Genomic DNA, 23,756 nt, shown 5'->3' with positions numbered 1-23,756 from the left:
TGGATTTGATGGCGTCCTGATGCGTAATGACACCGCTTTGGTTTCCTTTAAGTGCCTGAAGAAGAGCAGCAGCCCTCACTGCTAGAATTAGCCAGATGACTGTTTTTGCTGCGCTCTGTTTCAAGGGTAACTGTTTCCCGATATGAGCTTACTAATGCTTGGGTTGCAGACAAATAGACAAGAGCAGCATTATTCAGAGCAGTCGCGCGACCCTCCAAATTCTTCCCTGTCACTAAAACAAAAGTCGGATCATTCATCAACAGCGGCGGTAGTGCTGAATTGCGCTCTCTTGTATCTGTGCATCGCATGGTCAGAGCAGCGTACGCGCACACACCTGCCTGCACGCACACAGCCTGAAAAAGCACGCAGACTCGTCTCAGGGGACTTTGTGCATGCCCTTGTCCCCTCCTTCATTTCTTCTTTCCTCAACATATTTTTTACCTTTTCTTTGGAGACATTTATTGTTCTTTTACTGTGACCTCCAGTCATTGCCCCCAGTATGTTTTACAACACAAAGTAATGAATGTCAAAGTACTGAAATTGTAATTCAGAGCTGATAGTGGGGCTGAGGAGCAATAATCTGCTTTAACTTTGTCCAGAGGAGTCTTTTTTAAACTGAGACTGAAGCTGAATGTGGATAAAATGAAAGTGATGATTCAACAGGGAAGAAAGGGAAGCAGACTTTCATTAGATTTTGATCTTAAAAGAAAAGTAACTTGAACACATATTAACTAAAAAAGAAAAATAAAGTTATGCCCAAGTTTCTATTTATCTCTGGTTTGTGATTGTACAGACATGATTGCAGCTTTCATGAATGATGTGGTTTGTCCTCCATAATGCTCCTGTGAGGACTTTTTAGCTGGTACAGGACAAAAGCAACAATTAGACATTAGGTACCATCTTGTCCACAAGAGGCACCAAAATCAACACAAATTGAAAGTATCTCACAGGAGCTTTAATAACTGAAGGATACATTCGATCATTTTACAACATAAGGCTGTACACAGTAACAGCCTTCTCTTTCATGTTCTCCACTGACTCCGAAAAATTTTATTCAGATTTTTTTTAAAACTTGTGAATAGGCCTGTCTCGGTATCAGGCTTTCACCTCACACATATCGTAGTATTCATGGAAGACTTAAAAAAAGCAACACTACTGGTTTAATTTAAGAAAGTGGTGGCCTGGTGGTCTAAGCGCCCCACGTATAGTCCTCGTCGCAGAGGTCGCCGGTTCGACTCCCGCACGATCGGCCATTTGCTGCATGTCTTTCCCCACTCTCTACTCCCCACATTTCCTGTCTCTCTTCAGCTGTCCTGTCAATAATGGCGAAAAAGCCCAAAAATATAACTTAAAAAAGAAAGAGTGAAGATTGTGGAAACTTTTTTTTTTTTTGCCGGTAGTACCACTCTTTCATCTGTCATCTCCTTCAACATGAATTGTGCCACAGTGGAAGCCTCATCCTGCACTAAAGGCTTGCTAGCTAGCTGGTTACTTAGTCTTCTTCTGCTGCTTCTTCTTCAACTTCTCTCTATTCCATGGCAGGTGGTATCCAGTGTGAAGAACCACTACCACCCTCTGCCATGAACCAATTCAGTTACAGTCTTACCTTAATCCTATTTTTAGCACAAAATCTATTTTTTAATATCACCAATACCGTTACGCTGCGATAGCCCCACTTCAGAAGCTGCAACCTTCAGTTACTTTAATGAATAATCAGTATACATCTGTCATTCGGCCACCCAGCTGTGGTTTTTTCCCCATGTGGGCACCTTTGTTAACCAACCAGGAGGGATTTTGGTGGTTTGTATTTCTGTGATAATAGAATTCTTGTAGAGGCCAACAGTGTCAAGTGCAGACAGAGGGAAACACATAACTTGGAAGTTAGATTATTTGGTTGCTTACACTGTTTGCCTCTTTCTTCTCTCCTCTCACTGCCAGCAGATTGCTTTAATGCAAAGGTAATCTGCTCCTTCAGAGGCTGTTTACACTAATGGTGTTCAGAATGGGGGTGAAACACATTATGTCCAATACAACAGTCACACACTTCATTTCTATACGAATTAGGCTTACAATTCACATTGTCAATACCAACTCTCATATGTTTGCTGTTGTATTAAATCCATGCTTCTTTCTGCTTTCAAACTGATAATCTCTCACAGCTCCTGGATGTTTCACCTAAACCAGGTGTTCTTAATCAAATGGTATCCCTAACAACAAGAATCACTAATCTTAATTCATCCGTTTACTTGCTTACAACAAAACTATGAGGTATGATTGTGAGATATTAATATGGACTAGGGCTGTATCTTCAATAGTTTCTGTGCACAGATTGACTTCTTTTATACTTAAATACATCCAACTCACTCTGAACCAAATACCTTTTCTGTGATTGGTTGAACCTGAGCCCAACATATACATATTTAGGATTTTAAATGGTTAAAATTCTGCATTTTTGCCTTTTTTTAAAGATTGAAGTACTTGTGTTGATGAATAACAGGCTCTGATCAAAACGGTCTACAAACAATATCAAGGGCATTAAACAGAGCTAGATTTAAAATGTATATTACTCAAAACGTCAAGACAGGTAAAGAAGGGCGTTAAAGCGATTACAAATACCTAAAGTCCTTCAGATTATCTCATTGGATATGCTTGATTTTGAAGTCAGTTGCTGTTAGTTTTTTTGGAAGCAAATGCAATTTGCAATATTACTCTACAACTCTTGAGACAGTACTGTATATCTTTGCAGGGGTTTCAATCATTAAAGTCATTTTCATCATTTTGAAAGGTAAACAGAAGGCTAATATTCTTCCATGTGAAATAGCAACACACAAAAAATGCGTGGAGGGCAAACCCTCACAGGTTTGGGACACCATATGAACTGAGTGAGGAAACATCCTAACAGACTAGGGTGTAACACCCCCGGTCACCCCCCTGACTGCAGCCCCGTGTCAGGGTTAACTGCCGTCTGTGTTAACTGTTCATGTCATATCCCCATTAACCTCCATTGTGGTTCCCCAGGCCGCCCGCTCCTTGTTTAAGCCTCCCAGGGTGGCAGTCAGCGCTCCAACATTAGCCTCCATTACAGCTCCCCTGGCTGCAGTTGCCCTGTGTAGGGCAGCCACTGATCTTGTACCAGTGAAACTCTGAGTGTCTGTGCCTCTGAGTTATTGCGTGCAGTCAGGTAGAGTGTGTACGTGAACGCAGCTGACGGCTGGTATTTGCTCCGTTTTCTCCCTATTTGCAGCAGTGCAGCAGCTCCCGCCGGCTGCAGCGCATTAAGCGTCCGTGTCAGTTGTTTTGTGCGCTGCGTGCATTCAGGGTAACCCTCTCTTTTCTCTGTAATGGGAGGCATGAACTCTCGCTCTAAACCCATTTCCAGCCCATCTGAAATACGGCAGCAAATTACCTCCAGCGGCACCCTGCACACCAGCCCCAATCCGCCCCAAATAGAAGTGACAGGACAGTGCAATTTATCGCCATAACCCCTGCACCGACCCACCACCACCACCCAGCAGCCCCGTACACACTGTACGCACAGCCTCCACACACATACACAACTCTACTGAGTGACTTCTGAACAGTGGGCATGTGTGTGTAGAGGCCTGTGATTGTGTGCACTGTACATACTGTAGCAGGAGTGTGTGTTGTGTGTGTGTGTGTGTGGTCTGTATGCTCCAATGTAGGGGCCAACCTCCCTGCCCTGGCCCCCTGCCCTGCCTATTATCTCATTGATTTCCTCCTCTCCTCTTTTCAATTCTCTCCATTTCCACACTGCCGTCCTTTCCATTAGAGGAGCAATTTAACAGAGTGCTGTGACATGGGAGGTAGAGAGAGGGAGGGAGGGACGAGGGGAGACTCAAGGATGGGAAACATAAAGTGAGGAGGGGAGATATAAGGAAAGAGGAGAGGGGTGGACCTGGGGAAGGGATGAACAGATAATCTTTCCAGTGACTGAAAAATCTACACACACGATGTAAACTGAGCCCAACAGATCCTAAACACCTTTCCAAATGTTCATAAACAGAAATAGTATGTCAGTGATTATACAACAATGAGGTTCATTCAATATAATCCCATCATGTGTTTTGCTCAGCCTTTCTTTATCTGACTTTCTTTTCTGTTTCTCTGCCTTTCAGGAGTTTCCTTCAGAACCGACTGCGAGCTCCACACGACAGACAACCGTCATCTGCCCAGCGCTGGAGAGGAAGTAGCATGTGCTGGATTGGTGGTTCGCTGTACCGCGTGTCAGCCAATAAGCTGTCCCGCACCGTGGGGTCCAACATGTCCATTAACAGAACAGGTACTGAGACTTTTTTCTGTGACGGTCTTTGATCACCCTGATACTGTCCATATTTCATGCGGTCTTATGAAGTATTTTAAGAATATTATTCTGGCATTTTTGCCTTAATCAGATAGGACATGCTGAAGAGAGACAGGAGACATGTGGAGTTGAGAGAGGGGTATGACATGTATCAAAGGGGCCGTGGCTGGAGCCCACTGAAACTGCTAGGCCAACTTGCACCCTTTTCAAATATTTAAAAACTGAGTTTTTGAGTGTCTTGTAGTGATAAAAATGCAATTAACATTCATACAGCAAATTTATAAATCTACCCAGCTAACTTTAATGTTTTTCTGTCACACTTTACTTGATCTAATGATCTATGAACCACAAAATATTAACCAGTCCACGCAAATGTGTTGTGGAGGTATTTTGATGAATAAACCAGCTGATGCTGAGCCCAAAACCAGGAGCAGAACTTTATTCAAAACCAACATTTTAAACGTCTTGATGTTGGTTACAAACAAGCAGCTGTACTGTAATTCCTGAGATAAAAAGAGCTCTTTAATCTTATCCACCAACTGCCTAATCAAAGAGTAGGAATCTCAGCACTCGTTTAACACCAACATTAACAGTGCTAAAGACTCATCACAATCTGAGGTTTGATACCCTGCCCTACAGTAGATATGATTAGAGTCTGTGTGCACCCCAAGGTGATAGAGGAGTGTTTATTCATGTTTGTGGCTGCTGCTCTGTCCACATGCTCTCTAATAGACTTAGGAGAACTGGCTGGATTTGCCATCTGAAATAATAAAGTTGTCATCTGTCAGAGGAGCGAGGGGGAGGGTCTGGAGAGCTGGATGGTGCAGATTAAAGCCTGGATCTACCCTCTACTTTTCTCTTCATACACACTCTGTACCGGCTACACCTGCAGGAGAAATTGAAGAGCTCTATTCTGCTCAACCCGTGACCAGCATCCAAACGCTCACATTCTTGCATCATCCACAAACAAGCGCCTCAGGTGTCCTCACATCCTCCCCCAGTCAGCTTCACATTTGTTTTTCCACCGACTTGTATTTCTAATCTGCTTGAATCACAACCAGAGCGAGCGCCTGATGAGAGATTTAACAGTCAAAAAAGATCCAAAATTAGAGGACTGAATGAGACCAACTGCCATGTGTAACTCCAACCTCCATGTCCTCTTCTCCACCTGCCTCATGGCCTCCAACAAACCTACACACACACACACACACAAAGACACACACACACACACACACACACCACACAGATAGCCTTCCCTCAACTGTTGTTGGAGTGCATCGGGTGCATCATGTTTACCATGTTCTCAGAGATGGACGTCACGTTTGGCTTTGACACCAATGTGTCAAACCACAGCAGTATAAATAACCAGGCGGTATCAGGTTGTTATTGCATCTGGCTGCAGCTTCACTTCTGTCAAATATAATCCCAGCAGTTATTAAATAATTTTGTTCTCTAATTTCCAAATATAAATGTGACGTTTGTACAGTACAATCGTCAGTAGATGTCATATAATACAACTTTAAAAAGTCTGGATGATAAAATGGAACAAAAACTGACTTCTGCTTGAGTTTCAATTATGTATCAATGTCTTCGTCACCATGCTAGACTGATGTCGTATAGTGTGTGGTTACTCCTGTGTTTTATCGTTTCAGATTTGTAATTACTTTGCACTCCTTTTATGGGCGTGTTGTTATTGCTGGTAATTTGCACTTTGGTGTGGTTTCCACGTTCATTTTAACCCTTCAGCTGTGTCGCAGGTAGTGAGTGGGTTTGATTATTCTCTTCTGTCTTTGGTGTGGGGTGGGGGTGGTGGTATTGGATTATCTCTGGATTGGTCTCTGAGTAGCATTTTTACAATTGTAGTATTATAGTTGCTACAAAATGAAGATAAATTAACCTGTAGAGGCTTGAGTTTACTTCAAGAACCTGTGCAGTGTGTACTTAAAAAAAGCATGACGTCTTCCCTTTCAGAGAAAGATTTGCCCAATTTTGCACAATAAAAATCACAAGATGTTTACATGCATCTCAACATGACTGCATACTTTATTCAGTGTGAGAAGTGTGGGTCCAGTTTGGAGACAGGCCTTTTGCAAACAGCTTTAGTGCATAATATGTTTTCTTTTTTTATTGCGTAATTAATGCAATAGGTGTCCTTTTTCTCCACATTTAGGACGATCTTTCAGCAGCACTCAGATCTCACCCACCATCCCTGCTTACAACAGACCTTTCAGCACTCGTCATTTGGCCAGGTAAGCTTTTCACAGCACCATCTTTTTTCTCCATAAGCACCATAAATAAAGACGTGTGAACGTATCTGGATACATATCCAGCTTTGAAACTTTGTACTTCATAACATATGGTCTGCTCTGCTGGCTCCTTTCATACGGTGGCACCATCATGAAATCAAATCAGACCCAGGCTTTTACATTTGATCCTCACCTCTCTCTCTCTCTCTCTCTCTCTCTCTCTCTCTCTCTCTCTCTCTCTCTCTCTCTCTCTCTCTCTCTCTCTCTCTCTCTCTCTCTCTCTCTCTCTCTCTCTCTCTCTCTCTCTCTCTCTCTCTCTCTCTCTTATTATTAACTGCCTCTCATCACTTCAGCTAAGAGCTGTAAAGCCAGATGTAATCTTTTCAATTTAAAATTAGCATTTGTTAGATACAGTTACCTAAAAGCTATTCTCAGAGGTGTCTGTTAAAACTCCTCTCCTGGTGGGTTTAATTTATCCTCTTCAGCTCCCATAGTCTGCTTATTAGTGATTCGTGGATACCTGTGGTTTGTCTGTGTTCTCTCAAACAAGCCGCGCCATCCAGCGGAGCCTCGCCATCATCAGACACGCTCGTCTCAAGAGGCCGCAACAGAAGCAGTACTGCATGTACTACAACCGCTTTGGCAGGTGCAACCGCGGCAACAGCTGCCCCTTCATCCACGACCCAGACAAGGTGGCTGTCTGCACCAGGTAACAAAACACACAACAGCCAGTTCATCATACCTGGAGGTCAAGCAAACCTACAGTGTGTATAAACCTTGGTTTTTCAAATGTCAAACGTTCAAAAATAAATAGTCTTGTTTTGATATCTGCTGCTTATTGATACCACAAAGTACCAAAGGATCTGGACCTCTGGTGATAATTTTATGTCATTTATAGGGTGCATCTAATTTCTTTGCAAAAGCCATGCAGTTCAGCATTTTCAATGTTCAGCGCCTGGAGCTCAAAATATCCTCAGAGGCTACTGTTTTTTGTTGTTACACTCAAAGGAATCTCAATTAGAAATAGCTCAACTTTTGAAAATTTGCTCCCTCATCAATGATGTAAAAAATGTCAACAACAATGGCCGACGTGCGTATGGTCAAGAAACTAACCACACTGAGTATTTTCCCAAAGTGTAAAGTTGCTGCTAATGCTACTACATGGTTTCTTTCTATTGTTTTTGATAAAACATGCAGCAAGTTCTGGTGAGAAATGCTCTGAAATTGAGGTTGTGGGTGCTGCAAGAGCAAAAATGATGTCAGTGGACACACGCCCTTAAGATGAGCACAGACAATGTTTTTATTAGAAAGACAAAACAATGAGAATTTAGTTTAACCTTTAGTACTCAAGCCAAAGCATAAACTTTCCTTTATGTTCAACTAAGTATACATTTGATTTGATTTCATTATTTCTTTTACTGTGACGCTGTGTTTTTACTCCAAGTTTCAACATCATGGTGTCTGACTTTTACACAGCTCTGATCAGCTTGTTTAGTGGGCTATTGGGTTTGGTAACATTTAGAGTTTTCCATCCGACCAAACTGAGAGAAAAAGATGTTACGCTCCTGTTAAAATGCATGCAGAGTATAATTAAATGAAACATTTAAAATAAGAATGTACAAAAACACTTAAAAAGCCAGTTTGTGTCTCCTTCTTTTCAGCCTGAGGAGTTCAGACTTGTTTCTGTTTTGTTTATTTCTGCAGGTTTCTTCGAGGAACATGCAAACAGGCAGATGGGACCTGCCCGTTCTCCCATAAAGTAGCAAAGGAGAAGGTAACACACACACGTACTGTCATACATGGCCTAGATTTTGACAACATCATGTATTTTTAAAGTGGTTTGTTCCTGGCTTTTAGGCCTTTATTCAGAGACGATCAGGCAGTGGACAGAGCAGGAAACAGGGAGAGAAAGTGCGGAGTGACATGTGGGAAAGGGGCCACAGGTTGGAATCAGACCGGCCACTTGAGGACTATAGCCTCTGAACATGGGGTTTGCGACTTAGCCATGAGGTCAAAGCATTGGGCTTTCATTACTACGACCACGGTTGGGTACAGTTTGTGCATGTAAGATGACACAGTATTGGATACAGTCATAGTGGATCCAGTTTGTGTTCTTGGCATGGCTCATGTTTCCATTACATCATGAGTGAGGAGGACTTAACCTGGAGGGGATTTCAGGGAGGAGGTCTTGGGTAAGCCAGCTGCCTTGGGGTTTGAGTTTGTGAGAGTGGGTCACCTGTTCGATCTTTGGACCCGCAGGACGGTGCGAGTTTAGCACAGGTGTCTTACTCGTCCTCTCGGGGCATCAGCAGCATTGTTGGGAATCTGCTTTGAAAGTGAGCACTGAGTGACCTTGCCCCTTTTATACAAACTGGGAGTAAAACCAGTTGTGTGGTGGCTTCCATATAAGTACATTACTTCACATCGAGAGAAAAGAGGAAGTTAGAATAGTTCACAATGTTGATTTCCGTGAACACACAAATTCATTGTTCCTCAAATCCAAAATATTGAAATGATTTGACCTTGTGGGTTTTAAAACTGCACAAATTGTCTATAAGGCTAGGAAAAATCTCCTTCCAGGAAATATTCAAAGATTATTATTTGAAAGAGAGGGGGGTTATAAATTAAGAGGGAAGTTAAGAATAAAGATGGTGAGTGTTCGAACCACAAGGAAAAGCTTATGTATTTCAATCTGTGGTGTAAAACTTTGGAACAGTCTCAACATGGAGCTACAGCAATGTCAGAACATAATCCAGTTCAAGAAGAAGTATAAAGAAATGATTTTCATGAGGTACAAGGAGGAAGACGTTGAGAATCATGACAGGTTTACTTTTGATTGTAGGTGTAAGTATGAAGATAGGATATGAAGATTTGTTTTGTGGGAGTGCACTCGTATAATGCCAGATAATAGTGAATGAATGGGTAGGATTAGATACATTTTAACTTCTTCCTAGTCCTCTTCGTACATGTAAAGTAAAATGTTTCAGTGCTTGCTAATGAAACTGATTGATTATTTTTTTTGGATAACTATTTCTTCTTTTTTTACTTGTATGTTTTTTTTTTCTATTTTACTTTTACATGTTTGAACTAAAGACATCAAATCAAATCAAATCAAATCAAGTGGAGAGTTAATGGAAATTGATTTAATTAAAAAAATCCCATCTTCTTTTTATAGGCCGCAGTAGTTTCAAATGATGGTACAAAAAATATTGCAGTACTTTATCTCTTTCCACTATGTCTTGATTTTTTACTTTCATACTTTTTGGATATCAAAGTTCAGATTTGTTGTTTTAATGGAGCCGAACTGAAGTGTCACCTGGCTGCTGTACTCACTTGGGCCACAGCTGATCTGGTGTGTGTGTTTCCGTTAGCGCTCAAAGAGAAAGTGTAACAGCTCTAAAAGGGAAAGCTCCTTTTTTCATTGAGACAAACAACCATGTAACAGGTGCCCTGCCTTAGCCTTGGCATGCACACATCCCTCTCCCCTCCACACACACACACACACACACACACACACACACACACACACACACACACACACACACACACACACACACACACACACACACACACACACACACACACACACACAATGTCCTGCACCTGTGTTGGCTGTCACCCTGCTCTCTGTAAGTGCTGAGAGCCCAGCTGTCTGTTTGCTATGCCACCTCTCCAACAGCCCCCCCCCTCCCCTCTTCACCCTTAAACCTTTGGCCCATCCCTCCACAGGATACTCCCGCTCATGTTTCATGTGGACCCCTAAACAGGACTGTATGGGGGTCCTAGACACAGGGTAGCTTTCTTTGGGGGGTTGGGGGGGTTGGGGGGGTTGGAGCGTTATGCACCCAGCAGTCCAACCGAACCTGATCCAGGCACTAGTGTGGATAAGCGAATCCTGCACCCCTCCCTCCTGTCCCCCTCTACCACAAATATCTTGAAACCAGAAACCCCCCGACTCTCCTGGCATTACCCTCCACACTCCTCGGAAGCACCAGCCCTCCCTCAGTCCCTCCGCTGGACACATCCAGAGCACATAAACACATCATGGGAGCCGGACAAGCTGCTGCCTGGATAAATATTTCTGTAGCAGTTAATTAGGTAGAACTGATCCCAACCCAACAAGGAGGAGTCCCTCTCTCACCTCCCCCTCATGTTTCTCCACCGGCCCCCTCTCACAGATATATTTAGAGTGGCCTCCACCAGGCTCGCCCACGCACTCTCAACTGTAGATCTCTCTGCACACACCCCACACACATGCTGTCAAGACTCACATTCACTTTCACTCCAACGCTGTCAACTGCAATTAAGGTCATTTAGCTGCTCAGTGTGACAGATTGCTCAGCAGATGAGACGTGAAATGAACATGGCGGTGGTGTGGTTTTAGACTCACATGTGTGTTTACAAACTCAGATGGTCACATGTAATCGAGTGTCGACTTCAACACTGATCTTACCGCAAACCTCACAGGGTTCACTGACAACAGGGGGTAAAAATTCAAATAAAGGAGAGCATCCCAACTTTTTAAAACTCTACTTTCTGTAACTTGTACCAGATACTTTAGTGCCTATTGTTTTCTCAAATAATTCAATTCAATCAATCAGAACTTTGTCAAATCTTTTTGTACCTCCCCTTCTCACTGTCTTAAGACGGTGAATAGACATCTTACTTTATATATTTGTTTCTCCTCCCTTTTAGATGCCAGTGTGTTCCTACTTCCTGAAAGGGATATGTAACAACAGTGACTGTCCCTACAGTCACGTCTACGTGTCCCGCAAAGCTGAAGTGTGTGAAGACTTTGTCAAAGGCTACTGTCCTGAGGGAGAGAAGGTAACACACACACAAACACAACAAATACATTTAATGGAAGTGGAAGAGGAAGAACTTCAGTGTGTCTTTGAGTGTAAGAGATTATTCTGCCAAACTATATGAGGAGGCTTTCTCCACCCAAATATTTGGCACTGATTCTGTGCAGAAGTGTCTGTTATTTTTCATTATATTATACCATAACGGCAAACAATAACTGCCTTAATAGGTGATTTTATACCAGAATAAAGTGCTGCAAAAAAGGTGATTTAGAGACAGGCTGATTCAGCTCGGTCACTCCCTTCACTGCCAACTTAACGGCGGAAAGGCCAAGCTCTGCCGTTTCTTCTTTGCATTTTCCATAAAGAACAGTGCAGCAGTCCAGTTTAACAACATTTAACCGTCTTTATCTCCACAGAGAGTCTGTCTCAAATAATGACACCTGTTCACCAAAGCCAGGAAACATCTAAGCAGTGTCCAGCCCGGGTCAGGCGGGGGTCATGTGCGCTGGTCATTAGTCCCATTAAGACGGAACATTTACACAGCTTTAACCTGGATCACCGTCTCAGCCTGAATGGAATAATTGAAACATTAGATGTCTCTGTTTTGACTCTTGCGATACCTCGTTAGAGCGGTTTGGACTCTGGTTTGATCCCACTGCGTCTTTATTTAGCTCTGCATCGACGCCAGGATGTGATTGTGAAGTTCTTTGTCTAAGCTGTGCTCTGCATTTGAACGTATAATTACATTGTACAGCATGTATAGGGTTCCACTAAAGTTAAACGGTGGCTTAGGTAAACAAGTAGTTTGGTAAGCGATCCCCCCCCTGCACATAGACACATGTACACAGTGACACACAGGCAGGAACAGCTGCAGGGGGTGGCCGTCCATAATGGCATAACTGTAGTGTCTGAGTGACACATTGCAGGCCTGATGGGTAACAGAGAGCCACCTACACATGGCTCCAGACACCCGAGTCTCCCTCTCTCTTTCACACACACACACACACACACACACACACACACACACACACACACACACACACACACACACACACACACACACACACACATACACATACACAATGCCCCCACATCCACATCAAACACCCCCTCCTCCCCCTTCCTCTGTTTCTCCCTCCCTTTGCCTCCCCCTCTCCTCCTCTGTCTGCTTGTTTCCGAGCGTCGGGTGTGAAACAGATGCTTTTTCACACTGTCAGACCTAATTTAAATAGTGCATGGGGAAATGAGGATATAGAAAACAAAAGGGATATTAATATTTATTCTATTAGCTGAAGTGCTTAGGTCTGTGATTTTCCCCTTGTGTGCGTGCATGTGTGTGTGTTTGTGTGTGTGTGTTTATGGAGCTCTGTGCGGTGAGGCTCTGGTGGCTCTATGATGGATAGCAGGCAGTAATTATAGATGGGAAAACTGCTGAGGATGGCACTACGGGCCAGGCAGGCAGACACTCCAGCAGCTCAGGGGTTAAGTCTGCTCCTCGCCTCCATCCTCCTCCTCCTCCTCCTCCTACTCTTCTTCACCATCCTGCCTCATCCTGGCTTTGTCTCATACTCACCCTCCACCTTGCCAAATCAGTCCGTGCCTTCCTTCACAACCCTTCATTTTTAACTCCAGAGCATCAGTTTTAGTGTTTTTATGAGGCTCCTTTGTTACCTCCCAGGTTCCTGATACATTCCAGCTGATGGACAACCAGGGCTTTATCAAGGGCCTGTGATCTACTGTCATACTTTGATTTTTACCCTGTCAGATGTGATGATTATACTGGAGTTAGAGTTTTGTCAGTCAATCTTATTTGTCCATTTTCACTGTCAGTTTGGCACCACATCAAACTCTTTCACCAGGTTATATCAGCTTCATGTTTTTCCTGTAAAATGCATGTTTATCAGACTCCTTTAGAGACAGATTTTTAAAGACATACAGCCAACAATTTCCTCACCATTTAGTTTTAAACTCATTTTACCAGACAGAGGATTTACGTCTAGTGAGCAACCTGGCATCATTATCTAATGTCCTGCTGAAGAACATTAGAGAACATATCTTCCATGTGAAATTGAGCTTCTACTTTTTAAACTTTCAGGTCAGTTTGTTGTTGAGAGGAGATCTCTTCAATAAGTCGCTCCAGTTAAAACTTTTTGAACAATGATCACTGAAGAAATCTGAATCTAGATGCAACACTAGCATGTACAAACTGTCACATTGGTAAATAAACAGAGAAGGACCCAGGTACAGAATAAGATTTAATGATAAAAGAACAAACAAAACCCAAACAAAAACTTACTTAAGAAATGTCGAAGAATGTAAATCCGAAAGGAAACACTGGTGAAGAATGGGGAGAGAGCATAGACTGTATAAATAATGGACATAGTTTCCGTGACGTCACCCATCTGTTCCTGAGCGCTGTTTTGAAGCCAATTGACGGCGGCAGCCATATTGGAATTGCGGAACTCAACCAGGCAGAGTGTGACGTAAAGAGGCGGAGTTTGAGCCTCCTAGCCAACAGCTATGGTTTCCCGCCTGTCAGTCAAGTCAGTCAAGTCAGTCATGTCCTTGTTTGGGCAAAAACTCATAATCTTAATATCTTCTGAACCGTTGTGTTAGAAAAAAATTCAACCCCCCGTACAGTGTGTGCTGATCGATAAATTAGCTACGTAGAGCCAAGCTGTATTTTTTAACCAGGCTGTAAACATGTTTATTTCTGCTGCAAAGATCGTCTTCTTTGAATTGGTGTGTATGTGGTTTCTGGTGTTTCTGCAGCCAGTCTCAATGGGATTCTTGATGAATTGCAGTTTATAACACTTCCGCGTGGGCTTCATAGTTTCAGACCGGAGGTTTCCGCTTGGGAGAGTAATGTACTGAGAAGACAAGAAGATGTAATGATCCAACACACGACAGGGGAACCGAGAAACATAAATACACAGAGCAATCAACACAGGTGTGGACACGGGTGAAACAGATTAGGTTAATCAAAAAGGAGGGAAACATACAAGGCCAGGAAGTAAAACTAAACTGGAAACACAGGGATCAAAAACTACAAACTAAAACAGACTAGACTAAGAAACACGTGGCGATCTCCTGTACATGCGGAAGTGCTAAAAACTTAAGTATATTGATCGTCCGCTTGAGGCTGGCCGCAGAAACACCAGAAACCACATACACACCCATTCAAAAAAGACAATCTTTGCAGCATAAATAAACATGCCAAAAACAGCCATAAGTCAGGATTTTTGAAGATATTAAACTTTCAGTTTTCTCTAAAGAAGGACATAGCTGACTCGATTGATAGGCGGGCACCATGCAGTTGTTAGCGATTAAGGCTAAAGGTCCACCTCTTCACCTCACACTAACTCGGACGAAGTAAGGTTGTGTTTAACGTTTTAATATTGCTTCAAAACAGCTCTTCAGAAGCAGATGGGTGGTGTCACGGATACCGCGTCCATGTCCACGGAAAATACACAAAGGAATATAACACAAGACATTGATCAGTAATATCACAAGGAAGACATTGGATAACTTGTTGCTAATACAAAAGACAGACCAGGGGGAAACAAGGCATGAAACACAAGGAAAAATCCAAAACTAAGAAACATAGATTTATTATATAACTGCTATATGATGTGTGTTCGTTGATGAGTGAAGCAGCTTCTGGTAAAAAAATGCTTATGGAAACTAAAGATCGATTTAAAGACGTGTTTTTTAAAAGTGAACTGCCTGTTATGCTTTTGCATTTCGGCATACATCGAAGCGAGTATTTAAAAAGTGCAGAAATCCCCTAAAAAGTGTGCTGACTTGGGACTTCTTGGCGGATCTTTTCAGTCAAGCACTCTTCAGGGGCTGGATGAAAGTTCAGTCATTGGCCTGACAGACATTTTTTTGATGCAGCACTTAAGTGGATCTGAAAGCGACCTAAAATCTAGTGTAGATGTAAACTTTCATTTTCTTAATATTAGCCATTCTGTGTTAATAACAACCTGAGCTCGTTTATTATTCTGCTCTACTTACTGTAAGTTACTTTAGACAAGAGTGTCGGCTCAGTGCCCAGCGTGTAAATGCATGTGATATCCCTATTTTACTGTCTTCTCCATCCTCCACCCTCCCTCCCTCCTCCCTCCCTCCCTCTCTCGCTCTCTTCTTTGCCTCTTTTGCTCATTCTCTCAGTCTCTTGGTAAATGTGCTGACTCCTCCTGGTTTTGGCCCAGCAGAGAGCTCTCTAATAGGCCCCAGAGACATCCCAGCATTCCTTAAATCAAGTGGAAAATTGTTAACTTGGTGTGGGATAAAGATGTTCTGTCCACTTTAGCTTTTTCCTCCCATTTCCCTACTCTCTTTCTCTCTCTCACTCTCTCTGTCTTTTTATGAAAATGAGGATGTATGATGGAGCTGTTGGGAGTGGACTGAGCTTTTACAGTCAATTTCTCCCACACTTTCTGTTCCTTACACTGAAAGTGCTTCAGCTTTTCGAACCCCTGTAATAAAATCACACTTTCCCGTGAAGCAGACCTCTGTGACACTTTCTTATAAGTAGAATCATTGAATTTGGCTCGGCTTTACACTGAAGACACAAGGTTTGCAGATTGTAATATGTTTGGGAGCATTACTGCAGGTGTTGCTTTATAGTTCAACTTGTGTTAAGGTTTGAAAAGTTATTTGTAGATGCAAGTCTGTATGATAATTTTACCTGCCTGTTAAGAACAAAAAACACACACACACACACACACACACACACACACACACACACACACACACACACACACACACACACACACACACACACACACACACACGCACGCACGCACGCACGCACGCACGCACGCACACACACACGCACACACCTTGCATACATTTTCTGAGTACAAACTTCTGTACATTTGCTGGTTATAAGTTTGATGATATCTGCACTAGAAATGTTTTTTGTTACTTAAAGATTTGGACAGATTTCACGATTTTACATACACAGATAAATCTAAAAAGTAAGTAACAGCTCTCATATGGCATCCTGTGTTTAGACATAATTTTCTTTAGCATGCTTACGACCATAAATGAGACGTATACGTGTATTTCTGAGGCCTCTCACAACCTGACAGGTTCAGTACTGATGTCAGAAACCAAATATAACAACACAACTGACACCAGCAGCAGAGCCGATTTCTGGAGTGAAATGTGGTGTCAAAACCGCAGCCCTATAAGATGATCCAGAGAAACATTTGACAGCGAGCTGACCCGGGGCACCCAGGGGTGCAAGAACATGGGTGTGAGGGCGGTGAGAGGGGCTCTGATGGCGGAGAGTCAGAACTTCAGTGCTCCAGAGAGAGTCAACCATAGGTTCCCAGAAAATCAATCTCCAGATCCCTCTCCCCTCCACACACACACACACACACACACACACACACACACACACACACACACACACACACACACACACACACACACACGAATACACACACGGATACACACTCTATTTCTGGATCAATCTGCTCCCCCAGCCCCACACTCCTCACCCCTCCACACACACACACGCAGACACACGCAGACACACACGCAGACACACACACACACACACACACACTCCTCGCAGCCTGCACCCCAGAGTGAATATAATTAGCTTTTCTGACAGGTGGGAGGGATCGGATCTCGTGGAGAATGAAGCCACCAATTTACACCCGTATTACACTGTCATAGACACTCAGCTGCAAACATGCATGTGAAAGCTTGACTCTCTCCTGCACAATGCTCTCCAGAATGACGCTAACTGTGACCCACATGCACGTTAGAGGAGAGGGTGACAGGAAAAGTACTAATCAACAAAAGATTAGAGTAACTGAACAAGGTATCAGGTACTTAATTAAGATATACCTCATGCGAATGCCATGTCATAGAAGTCCTGAACTTTGTCTGTAAATCATTTGAGCACCACTGAAGACTGAAAACTTGACTCTTACATGAAATAAGAACATTTGGGAATTCCTATAAAGGTATCAACCTACTAAGAGCTGTGACATTTTTTTATTTTGGGTAAGACTTCGCTCATTATTGGAACACAGCTTTCTTCCGTCACTTGCACCTGGTCCTGGTTTGTCTGCTGTAAACGTGAACCTTTGTTTGACATCAAAGAGCCATGAATATCCTGTATAAGATGGAGCAGGAGTGCACATCATCGTGGATTCAAAGCCTCAATTTGTCCGCTGAAAAGTGAAACTTTTCGTCCTTGGCACTTTCAGTGTTTCATGGATCTCTTAATGAAAGTGGTTTGTGAGCAGCAGCCACACCCTCGTGACTGTGGACTTATTTTGACCACTTTTAGGAGTTGATGAAGAAAATATTTTGTTTGCTGTAGTTAAACTTTTTTTTCTGTAACTTTCATTCCCTCATTTTGTCAAATATTTCTGCAAGATTCTAATCTGCATATGTTCACAACCTTTTAGTTTAACATGCTTTTTTTATATGAATAGAATTCCTGTTAGGTGCTCCCTAAAGCAGCTTCTTCAGACGTCATACATTACAGACAATGCTAATGAAAATATTCAAAACACATACCTAAAGGGTGACGTAATGTTAATGAATAAATATGTATTTGTGCCATGACCCAAGTGTTTCCAGCATGAACTACAAACTGTGTATACACACCATTAAATCCTTATTAGGGCATTATAAAACAACAAATCTTAACAGATTTCACTCACAAAATATAATTAAAATACATGTTATACTGCCTCGGTCAGTAAAACACTATCCGATTTTTTTTAATACTACTGTGTGTGAAGTGTGTAACAAAAAACACTAAATTAAGTCGTCTGTTTGGAGGGTAAGATGACTGCTACACCTCAAATCCCCAAAAGAAACCTGACCTCCCTCCCTTCTCAAGTCACTCTCAACAGAGGGGTTGGGCTAAGTGTGAGAATCAGCACGCAGCCTAAATGTCAGTGTGCTACCTGTTCCTTGTACAGCCTGTGAGTTTATGTTCATCATTTCTGTCTTTTACCTCCAGTGTAAGAAGAAACACACTCTGGTGTGTCCAGACTTCTCTAAGACGGGAACCTGCACCCGAGGTAAATCCTGTAAACTTCAGCATCGCCAACGAGTCAAACGAAGCGCCAGCACCTCCTCCTCGGCCACCAGGAGAGGCCGAACAAGGGAGCCCTCCAAGAGGTCAGGGAAGCAGAGCTGAACTCATTCCTAAGAAGAAATTCATCCTACTAATTTAAAATTAAGCATCTGTTTTATGTTCTCTCTCTCTGCTAGGCCCTGCCTGTCAGTTGTCATACCGCAGGGCTCTCAGACTGAACCAGAAGAGCTGACAGAGGGTTCTCTTAAGCTTCCCTCCTTCATCTCCCTGTCCAGCTCTCCTGAGGAGGCAGACACACCTGACACAGTGAGGGCTGAGACCTCACAGGTTAAAGGTATGAAAATACAATTTCTCATCTTTTTGAAGATATCAGGTTTTTGATTTCCACCATTAAAACCATGAAACATGTAGTTTTTAAATAGTCTGAATTAGTATTCTATAGAATAGTAATTTGTGTGGAGAGGACCTGCTTCCTGCTACTGTATGAAAATTAGACATCTACTGAAAACCAAAAATTCAAACAAGTTTCTTTTTAAATGCAGTTTACCTTATTAACTCTAAAAGTTAATTTATGCTTTGCATTCGATACACACAAAGATAGGGATGAAGCCTGAAATCTACATGTTAAAAATGATAGGACCTGGAATAGAAAAATAGTGTTTCATCCAGGTCGTTCAAAAATGAACGTTCTTTAAGAGGACTAACTGAGCTTTACTTCTGGTAGAAGTGCTGACTCCTACAACATTTTGTCCAGAGACGCTTTGTAGAAGGATCATGTTTGTCCTGAAAGCTGGAGGATCACTCCTAAGTTCATGAGAAAGGAGGAGTGGTGGTCGGTCTGAGCCGCAGACAGATAATGATGATCAGGCGGGGGGCTGTACAGTCAGTGTGATGGGGCTCAGGGGAGGAGTGATTATGCTCAGAGGACAGAGGTAATAATGTTTAGGTTTTGGGCTGGATGGAGGCACAGCTGAGCTCTCTGTTGACAGACTTGACTGATGGAGGATTAGGAGAGAGGATGCCTTTCCCCATCCCACCTCCTTCCCCATCTTCTTGTTCTCCCCATTGAACCATCCACCTGCCCCTGCCTGCTGCACACACATAACATTTGACCACTTTCACGTGTGTCCCACATGTTTTAACTCAGAGCACATTACTGAACATAGTGTGAAGTTCTTTCTCCTTTTACAGCTTTTAAGAATAATATTCTGTCTTTAGAAGTTCTTAAGAATTGTATCAAAGTGACTTTTGTCATATCTTTAAAAAAAAAAACAAACAAACAGGGAAAGCAGGTCAGCTTAATTTTTTGGCACATTTTAAAAGACATTTCAAAGTATTTTGCAAAAATAATGGCAAAAGAAAACATCAGACTTTCACAAAATAATGAACCCAGTACATTTCTATCACTGAAACAGTAATAAAGAAATTAAAATAGAGAATGTAACATATGAAAATACATTTCCAGAATAGTTTAAGGTGACCATATTTTAACAAATGAAAGGAAAAAAATCACATATATATTATTCTGGGTAAGTCCAAGGCTTCAGAACACTCCTCTCCGTCTCTCTCCATGTAAATAGGATTGCATTTTATCTCAGCCGAAGACGCGGCAGAGGTGATTTTTATTGACGAACAAGATGAAAATGTCCCGTGAGACTCAAACTGCCGATAGGGGACAGATTTGTCACTGCGACATCTGCTTTGAAGGAAAGACTGACCATGGATCATTAAACCCACCTTAACTGCTCATTCTTAGAAGATCTGCGGTCGGTTATTGCTCTGAGATTTAGTTTGTTTTCTTTCTGCCAATAAGTCATATGAGGCAGATGAGCTTATTTTTTAAGAGGGTATCTTTTATACTTTTCTATTTTTTAAATCCACTTAACAAACCAAATATATCCCACTGCTAGCCAACCTTTGAAATTAAATCCAATGGCAATTTCAGGCTCCCCTCTGATCTGGACCTGTTCAGAAAACCTCAATCCAGTCAAGACACCCAAGAGGCATCCTGATCAGATTATATATCGTTCTTGGCCATATTACATTTTTGCTTAGATTTAAATTAATTCAAAAGCCTTACATGTAAGGAAGAAAATAACTTAAACAACAGCAGTTAGTCTTTCCCCTCAAAGTTCAGTAACCCTGAGTTTGAAACCCTGTCACTGTGTCTGTGTTTATCGTTCTCCTGCTGGACGCTGAGAAACCCCTGAGTTATAAAATATCAGGGATGAAAACTGACCAATGTGCGAGAGATGGATCTGGTCACTCTTACTTTTCCATTCCTCTGTAATCCTCTCCCTCTCTCTCTTTCCTGGTTTATACTTAGTCTCCTCTGCTTGGAAACAAGCCTGACCTTTGGCCTGACGTCAGTCATCTTGACCTCTGCCTTTCTCCCCCACATACAGGACACGGCACAGAGTACACACAACCCAAATGTCTAATAATATTGTTGCTGTAGATGTTGTCACGTGTCCTCTTTTGGAGTTATTCTTTTTAGTAAAAACATTTGAATGTTTATTTTTTTAGTTCTGATACAGAAACACATTTTAACTATGTGGCAAAATGAGGAAATAATGGGCGCCGGGCAGCCTATCGGTTTAAGTGTGCGCCCCATGTGCAGAGGCTGTAGTCCTCATTGCAGCGGTCCCAAGTTGGACCATGTGCTGCATGTCTTACCCCTTGATCTACTCCCTGCATGCCTTCTGTCTTCAGCTGTCCTACCAATAAAGGCAAAAATGCCCAAAAACATAATACAAAAAATATATGTATATCAGGGTTTTTACAGAGCCGAGGTTTTTACAACTTAAGAAAATGTATGTAACAGTAATCTAAGTCATCATTTGATTTTGGATTAATTGCATCCCAGTTTAGATTTATTTAAAAACTGTAAAGAAATAAACTGAAGCTTTACTTTATAATATATGTTGAGTGGAAACCAATCCCCTGCATGTTTCTCCCGGGATATATTTCTCTGTGGAGCTTCTTTTACTTGGTCACCCTCTGATACTTGTGTGGGTTCTTCCAGATGAGATGCGTCTGCACTTTGTATTATTTCAGCCTTCAAGTTTCAAACCCAAAATAAACTGTTAATGATCTATTTTTTATCTGTACATTTAATTTTTTCATACATGTTTCAAAATAAAACAGCACATTTTTTTTGCAGCCCTATGGAAAAGCTTTGAATCTGTTTGTACTCTTGAACCAATTAAAGGCTAAAGGGTGTTATAAGGTGCACATATTTTAAGTCCCTTAATGCAACCTTTTGTTTATTTGTACAATAAACCTTCAGATCAGGGTTATTTTGGGCTCTGAACTGGACTCTAAATCCACAGACTTCTAACCCCTGTAATTACATGAACATGTACTGTAGGTCTTCCAATGAGTGACTATGTAAAACAGTTTCTGTTTCCACCTTTTATAGTGTGAGAATTTGCAGTTTTTCCTGTGTAGTATAATTGGAAATAGCATAGAATAAAACAACAGAGTGAATGGGCAATTTCAGGATGTCAGGACAGGCTTTAAATATGTACTTTTCATAATTTCCTAACATTTGAAACCCTTGAGCTATGATATAATATAATAATATACTACCAGGTAATTAACAGGTGTTTGCTGCAGTCTTGGACCAAATATTGTCTGATGTTGTGCAGAGATATTATCATAAACCCATGTGAACAGGGGATCATTCCATCGTCCCTCTGCCCACTCTGTACGGCTGCTTTGTGCACTTAAGTGTCACTAACGACACACTGGCAACACTGCACCGCCCAGAGCCTCATCAAAGGTGGAACAAAGCCAAAAAGGCTCCTCTTCACTTTGCATAAATTAGCTCAGACACAATGTATCACTGCCAGACTAACACACACATGTTCCACACACACACATTCCTCCATCTATCCCTGTTGTCCTGGTCTCTTCCTCATTTACTCATCGACTAAGAACTCATCACTCAGCATTTCAGCTGGATGCATGTCTCTTTTTGTCATTTCATCCCTTCCAGTCCTCATCTATTTTTATTAATTTTCTCTTTTTTTCTTCGGCAGAGAAAAAACTTCAGATCAAGCCTCGGCTCTGAGACCACACAGAGCAGCACAGAAGGTGGAACACACGTGGTGACTTCTCTTACAGGTGTTTCTGAATCTCTACCCTTTGAATTTCTTCACTCAGGGCCTCAAACTTTTCCCCTCTCTATCTTTACATAGTGCAACATATCATTTGTGGTGTTTACAGATTTTCTCATCGAGTTTTGTAAATTTTAAAACAAATAAACCATCAACTCTCAGGCTGTGTGATGTTTCACAGACTCTTTCTGAAATGCGAGGTCAGTGCTGTGAGAGTGTTTATAGACTGTGAGTGTGTTTCTGTCCCTGAGCGGCGAGTGATGTCGTCACATGACCCGAAGCGTGTTTGCAAGAGTTTTCATTGGGAAGGTGGTGACAGAAGCAGCAGTGCTCCTCACTTTAAAGCCCGGAGACGAGACACATGAGTGGACAGTGACTTCATCATCACCATGCTGTGAGTGCGTAAGTGTGTGGTTTCAGAGAGATCGCACGCACACACACACACACACACACACACACACACACACACACACACACACACACACACACACACACACAAACACAAAAGGCCTCTGTCAATGAACTGTATGTATAAGAATTACCTTCATTTATACAGCAAATTATACATACTTTATCTCCTCTACCTCTAATAGCACTGAAACATTATCATTATGTTAATAAAGTAAAAGGAAAGTTAGGGTTTAATATTTCTCTTTGCTGTCCTGGGATTTAACTCACAACAAACAACACCTTAACTTTCACAGATTCAGAGTTCATGGACTGTACGGAAGAGGACTAAAATACACTACCTGCACTACCTGAATGACATCATACCCCTTTTGCTAACAAGGACACACATTTAACTCACCAATCAAACATCTAAGATCCCTCGGGTGGGTCCAGTCCACAGCAGAACAGATTCTTCTTTGGGATTGAAGCAGACACTCACAGATATGGAAACTTCAATGACTCTTGTGTTAGTGTTTGTTACATTTCCTCTCATCGTTCCTCCTCTACTCTTATAATCCGGTACAGAACGCTGCAGGAGCCCACATTGGCCAACAGAGCTGTCAATCAACCATCTTTTCAAATCAAATTATAAAAATGAAAAATGAACATAGGGACATAAATCAGCATGATAAGAACTAACTATAATGATAGAAACCAAGTTTGAGATATGTTTGTAATGTGTATTTCAATTGCATAGTTTGACCCATGTTCACTCTGTTTTAATGGAGGAGGCAG

At 42.0% G+C, this 23,756-nt stretch overlaps 1 protein-coding gene across 1 annotated transcript in view; it reads left to right on the top strand.

Moving 5' to 3' along the window:
• Positions 1–22,737, top strand: part of zc3h3 (zinc finger CCCH-type containing 3) — a 63,839-nt gene extending 41,102 nt beyond the window's left edge. The window contains 8 exon segments of the mRNA XM_034708447.1: positions 4,137–4,300; positions 6,492–6,570; positions 7,118–7,276; positions 8,272–8,341; positions 11,263–11,394; positions 18,373–18,533; positions 18,627–18,784; positions 22,494–22,737. Coding sequence (XP_034564338.1) covers positions 4,137–4,300; positions 6,492–6,570; positions 7,118–7,276; positions 8,272–8,341; positions 11,263–11,394; positions 18,373–18,533; positions 18,627–18,784; positions 22,494–22,525 — 955 coding nt within the window. The 3' untranslated portion in view covers positions 22,526–22,737.
• Positions 22,738–23,756: the final 1,019 nt, after the last annotated feature.

This window comes from Notolabrus celidotus, chromosome 2 (genome assembly GCF_009762535.1).
Source record: "Notolabrus celidotus isolate fNotCel1 chromosome 2, fNotCel1.pri, whole genome shotgun sequence".
In the NCBI taxonomy this organism is placed as follows: Eukaryota; Metazoa; Chordata; class Actinopteri; order Labriformes; family Labridae; genus Notolabrus; species Notolabrus celidotus.
The sequence above is the reverse complement of the archived record's forward strand: the minus strand, read 5'-3'. Positions and strand labels throughout refer to the sequence as shown.